The 6376-nt window shown below is 33.5% G+C and overlaps 1 protein-coding gene across 1 annotated transcript; it reads left to right on the forward strand.

The window, feature by feature from the left end:
• Window positions 1–272: 272 nt before the first annotated feature.
• On the forward strand, window positions 273–4807 carry LOC135792394 (arylsulfatase I-like). Its single transcript, XM_065303020.1, has 8 exons — window positions 273–371; window positions 489–635; window positions 1468–1729; window positions 1799–2251; window positions 2459–2686; window positions 2826–3902; window positions 4019–4171; window positions 4225–4807. Exons 1-6 carry the CDS (start codon window positions 297–299, stop codon window positions 3053–3055), a joined length of 1395 nt encoding a protein of 464 aa, XP_065159092.1. The 5' UTR covers window positions 273–296; the 3' UTR covers window positions 3056–3902; window positions 4019–4171; window positions 4225–4807.
• Window positions 4808–6376: the final 1569 nt, after the last annotated feature.

Genomic DNA, 6376 nt, shown 5'->3' on the forward strand with positions numbered 1-6376 from the left:
GAACAGCAATTTATTTTTATATATATATATATATAGATAATGATGAGCCAACATTACAATTTTATCAAAATTTCTGTTAAAAACTTGATTTTTTACACACAAAAAATTAAAATTTAAAAATTGATGTTTTAGGCATTATTTATGTTTGTGTATCTTAAACGAAGTGTGAATTTGTCCTGATGTGCAATATTTTATGCTTGGCTTATGTCACGTGTGTTGGCTTAACCAACTGTGAAGATAAACTTTCTTGTAAGACATTTCAAAGCACAATTTCTACCGAATATTTATTTGCAGGAATGCACGGACCAACTAACAAACCAGGCCAGACTGAAAATCTGCCCGACAGTAAACTTATGCCTGAATACTTAAAAGTAAGATATTTCGATATTAAATTTGCCGAATCGAATCAAATTGAATTTATGTGAAGAGATTTAAATTTAGGTATAAATGTGTTTTATATATTTTTATTCATACAATTTTTTCTTTAGGATTTGGGCTACGAGACGCACTTAGTCGGCAAGTGGAACCTCGGTTATTCACGATGGAACGCCACTCCGACGTTCAGAGGATTCGATCATCATCTCGGATTTTTCAACGGTCATGTCAGCTATTATGATTATCTCACTACTCATAAGGTAAATATATTCAAATAAAAATTATAAATCTTGGTGAATTAATGAATTAAGCAATTGTTGACTGAGTTTAGTTTAGACAAACAAAATTTAAATTATCTCTACTTGAGTATAACTCCATTTAAAGCATTATTCAGGTTTTAGTTGCTGGTGGTAGTAAAACAAGCAAAAATATTAATAAAATATTAATATATTAATCATGAGATTAATTTGTTGAATTTGTTTATAAAATATTTCAATTTTTGAATTAAGAAGAATATTTGGCTGTGGCTGTATTTAATCCGCGTCGTCGTCGAGAGATTTACGGCATTCTTTCACGGCGTTTCCTCTTAGTCGGATTACGCTGAGATTATCGCACTATTTACATTGGTTGGCGAACGCTCGTTCGCATCAACCCCAGAGCTCGTTGCAATGCATCGCAATGAGCGCCGCGCCTCGCGCAATGAGCGTGCAGCGATTTAAATTTCATAATTTTAAAATTACATATTCAGGACACGCTTTCATCGCCGGCTTTAATTGAATTTTCATCTGCAGCCTTTTCAATATGCTTTAAACCAGTAAATAAACTCAAAAGAAAATATTAGGATAGAAATCTTATTGAAGAAAAAAATTAAGTTCATACAGACAAAATACAAAAAAATTTAAAATTGTTATTTTAAAATTAATTTTGCATATAAAAATCTTTTAAAAAGGTTTAGTAAAATTTTTTTTAAATAAAATAAATCTAAAAATTTTTGTTATCATGCTGTATTTATGTAAAAAGTGTTGAAAAAGTGTTTGGCTTCTTGATGATGAAAATTCATTCTGTTTTGCTTAATAAATAAAACATTCACAGGTAGACGGCAAGGATTACACTGGTTTTGATTTGCGTCGCGACACGACGCCGGCATGGGACCTCGCAGGACAGTACGCCACCGACGCATTCACAGATTACACAGTCAAGACGATCGAGAAGGCCGACGGCAGCAAACCGTTCTTCATCATGCTATCGCATCTCGCCGTTCATGTGGGCAACGAGGGTAAATACCTAGAAGCACCACAGGAAACAATCAATAAATTGAAACACATCGATGATTCCAATCGTAGAACTTATGCTGGTAAAATAATAAAAATAAAATTTATTTTTTTATTTTATTTTTTATATTTTAAAATTTGAATTTAAATAGCAATGGTATCAAAAGTTGATGACAGTATGGGTACAATAATGTCCGCGCTTTTAAAAAAGAACCTTTTGGAGAATACAGTGATCGTTTTTGTGAGCGATAACGGAGCGCCTTCAATTGGTGTAAGTCACAATTGGGGCTCAAACTTTCCCCTACGCGGGATAAAATCCACACTATTTGAAGGCGGTATTCGAAGCGTGGCTTTTGCCTGGAGCCCCTTGTTTGTGCAGACCGGCCGCGTGTCTTTGGAACTGATGCACGTGACGGACTGGCTGCCGACCATCTTCACCGCCGCCGGCGGCGATCTCGGACTCTTGGAGCCTGATCTCGACGGCGTCGATCAGTGGAGCAGTCTGCAATACGATCTGCCTTCACCCAGAGACGATATTCTCATTAATATCGATGAAATCACACGGAACGCTGCGCTTAGGTTTAATAATTGGAAACTTATTGTTGGTACGTCAACTAAATCTTTCTAAATTAAAGAAAAACTTGAAAAAATTAAAAATTACAAAATTAGAATTTTTTTCAAATTTTTCAAAATTTTTTCAAAATTTTTCAAAATTTTTTTTTTCAAAATTTTTCAAAATTTTTTTAATTTTTCAAAATTTTTCAAAATTTTTTAAATTTTTAAGCAAATTTAAATTAAATTTTTTTAATTAGGAACAACTAGCAATGGAAATTTTGATTCGTACTTCGGTGATTCCGGTAAAACTAACATAGAAGAACAAAGTTACAATACATCCGCAGTAGCTGACAGTCCAGCTGGTCAAGCAATCAAACAAGTGACCTACACACCGTTATCAGAAAACGAATACATTTCCTCGCGCCGACAGGCGACTTTGAAGTGCCTCAATCCGAAAGCAAAGCGGACACCCTGCACGCCGTCCAGTAAGTGCCCTAAAACTACCAAATCCACACATTTTCATTCATAATATGCACAGAATATTCACGTGTGCACAAAAACTTCAAATTCAAGGTTCTGCGCCTGAGTGTATGAATACTAATTGGTAATTTTCGCGTTTCGCAGACGGTGAGGTGTGCCTCTTTGACATTCGCATCGATCCATGCGAGGAAAACAATCTGGCGACGTTCCTGCCGTCCGTGGTGCGTCGGATGAAACGCGCGATGGTGGATTACCGAGCAGGACTGGTGCCGCAGCAGGCGCGCACGGTGGACATCGAGAAGGCTGCGCCGGAACTTTTCCAATTCACATGGAACCCCTGGCTGGATTGTGGCGATGCGGAATGCAAAGCCTAATTGAATATTTATTTAAATTTTTTACCAGTCGTAAGTTTTGCCACGCCAACTAATCGAAGCGAATCGCGAGCGAAAATTTCCAAATATTCTCATAAATATTTATTTACGTTTTGTACCATATATTAATATTCTGTATGTTTTGTGTGTAAGTTTTGTTTAAAATGTTTTTACGTTTTTTGTTTTGGATTAATTCTAGGAATAGAATAAAAGTTGAATTTTAGGTTTTCAGAGTGCAAGTTTATTTTTCAGTCAATTTTCGTTGTTATTAAATGAAATATCCAAAGGTTAAGGTGTGGAAGAGGTAACTGAAAATGCCAACTACTAAACGCACCACGGTGAATAAGCTGTCTCCCAAGGAATATAATATTGTCCAGCCAATTGATGTTTCCGATCCGGTTTCTGAAGCTTCTTCACAGAAGACGACGTGGAGCATAAATGCCAACAAAACAATGACCAGCAAAGTAGACTAATAAAATATTATTAAATATTAATATTATATTAAATTAAATATAAATTTTAACACTACATACCTTCATTTTTATTTTTGGGGAATAAGAAGCAGTTAACTTGTAGTTTAGTAAAGTTAAACTTGAATTACTATCAAATCGAAAATTTAGCTATTTATATAAAATACGAATGCATTAAATGATTGAATTTTACATTATTTACTTGATGAATATTGTTGTATAATGTTTATGTTGATAACACACTTATTTTTCAAAATTAGCAATGTAAATTTCAGTTCCCCGACAGTGTCTAACCCAAATTTGTATAAAATACGCATATAAATAGTGCGAAACTTTGACAAACATAGCCACGACACCAAACAACCGCTTCCAAAATGAAGGTAAATTCAAAAATTAATTAGTTTGAGTAATAAATAAATTTTTAAAACATGTTTAATGCATTTTGATAAAAACTTGTGAACTGATAATCGTTTTAATATAATTTAATTTATTTCAGGTTATTTTTCTATGCGTTGTTGCTGTGTATTTGTTTATCAACGCTGTCTGTGCAAGTCCTACAAATGGTTTTCAATCAGAAACTTCTTGGGAATTTTTGAGCCTGAAGATACTGAATTGAGTAGTGATAATAATAAAAGTGATGAAAATCAAGGTAAAATAAAAAGAATTATAGGTTATGTGTCTGATATAATTAAATTGTTACAGGTGAAGATTTGGAAGCTTCTGAGTGGATACCTCAAGAATCATGGACTCCAGTTTTAAGCAGAAGCAGAAGAAATCCGTATTACCTTCTGTTTAAAAAACTCTCCCATCTCAAAGGCCTGCTATTCAAAGGTTTCAATTTTCATTCATTCTCTTTCTTCCCTTTTTTCTCTTTCTTCCCTTCATTTTATTATTATCCTTCATTCTTTAACTTCCGTCCATTTTTTTCTATCCTAGTTTCTTTTATTTTCAATCAAGTTTCTTTTTTGGTTGATTTCAAATTTTGATTTCAATATTCTAATCATATATGGCAAAACCGTTATTATAACCTAGATTGATAGTGTTTTTGTTACTTTTGTAAGCTGGCAATTTATCCTTTTTATTTAAACAAATATTGGTGATGTTTTAAGATTCGATTAGATCCAACATTGAACCTTGACGGCGGCATTCGATTGTCTTCCGTTTTACCTTAAACTTTAAACTTTCGGCTTCAGCAAACAACTGAATTCGAGCGCTCTCGAAAACTAGGAAGAGTCGCGACGGTGGATGTTAAAGGATTTGAATAAAGCTGACGCGAATAACTCGAGCACCATTCACTCACTGTTCGTCGTCTTCTTACGTTTCCTTTTTTCCCTGTTCTTTTGCGCTGCAAATCGACAGGCATTCGCGTGTCATTTGGTTTTATTTCGAAATATTCACTTTGCATTTAACACCAGCTTTTTATAAAATTTTAGAAAGAAATTTTTGTTTTTAAACACTCTGTATGAAGATATGTTCGGCTTAAAAGGTATCTCATGCATTTGTAGCAAAGTGAAGAATCTTTTTATTCTTTTATTGAAATTTCTCTTCCTGTGAAGTAAAAAACGACTTTTAAAAGCGGAGGAGTAAAAGATAAGAAACGCTAAATGTAGACGTAAAAGTCGGTTGTAGGAGGACAAGTGGAGGTACCGAAAGAGTTGAAATAAAAGTAGCATTACCATGTCAAACATGCTTTTTCAATTTGGCAAATTTTCAGACGTCAAGAATTTTTTTCTCTTTGACGTCCCAATCGATTTTTTCCTGTAATTATCTTATGATGTGGATAGATGGTGAACAAATTGCAGCGTATCTGGATTTATTACAGATTAGAGCAACGTCTGATTGATTAAGCATGAAGCACGTATACTTTATTGAAGTTTAAAAGAGTTTACTCATAAAAAGCGTAATAAATCATGTGATATTTAGAATTAGAAAATAAATTGATACCAATATTAAAAAATCGGAAGAAAGTGATTAATAACACAAAAGAAAAAAATTGAAAAGCTTCTTATGATCAAGAAATAAAATTGGGTTAACTCCTTCTAAGTTTAAAGATTTTTTATTTATTTATTTTGCTAATAAAATTAAATTGCAGAATTTAAGCAGTTAGGTGACGTATTTATGTATTTCCTAGCTTTAACCCTTGGCTTCGCTTGTGAATATCTAAAATAATGAAGTTGCTTCCGTACGCGTCTGTAGTCACAGAAGAAGTAACAATGAAGTAGAATGGCGGGAAGTTTAAAATGGCTGAAAGTATAGTCTATGGAAGTATAGTGTACAGTCTCCATAGTGTAGTCAATTGGATTTGATGTTGACGTAGCTGTCGGTAATACAGTGTGATAATACAGTGTGATGGTACTATAGTACTTAGGTTTGAGCTTCATTGCTGGAATGCTAGATGGCGTTAAAGTAGTCAAATAGCCAGATGCAGAGGTATTATTGGCTAAACAATTTCTTTATTTTATTTTAAAAAAAAAATTTTTTATTAAATAAAAAGTAGCCTATAACCATTCGGAGACCACTAAGAATATGTGTACAAATTTTCATGATGATCGGTTAAGTAGTTTTTGCGTGAAAGTGTAACAAACATCAGGACATTCGCATTTATAATATTAGTAGGGATGATATAGTAGATTCAAAAATATGTAATTTTATTGAATTGTTGTTTACAGTTTTCTTTTTTCACTTCGTTAACTCTTGAAGCCGTATAAAGTTCCAAATGTAAACTTGGCCCGAACAAAATATTTCTAGATGAGCGAACGCTGACAATACACACAATAGTTGAATTGTGAGCCGTGACTTTTGCTAGCAACTATATGCAAATAAAGAAACATTGATTTATTCAATCCTACTCGAA

The sequence above is a fragment of the Atheta coriaria genome, unplaced genomic scaffold (assembly GCF_025399875.1).
Source record: "Atheta coriaria isolate IRGN ID8LTWV9N9 unplaced genomic scaffold, Caltech_Dcor_3.1 hic_scaffold_5_pilon, whole genome shotgun sequence".
NCBI lineage: Eukaryota > Metazoa > Arthropoda > Insecta > Coleoptera > Staphylinidae > Dalotia > Dalotia coriaria.

Bases quoted from the DNA above. Each gene is read 5' to 3' on its own strand.
- LOC135792394 (XM_065303020.1), top strand. From the start codon at position 297: ATGCACGGACCAACTAACAAACCAGGCCAGACTGAAAATCTGCCCGAC. The intron at 372-488 runs GTAAGATATTTC...TTTTTTCTTTAG, and splicing joins TTATGCCTGAATACTTAAAA to GATTTGGGCTACGAGACGCA. The intron at 1,730-1,798 runs GTAAAATAATAA...GAATTTAAATAG, and splicing joins CAATCGTAGAACTTATGCTG to CAATGGTATCAAAAGTTGAT.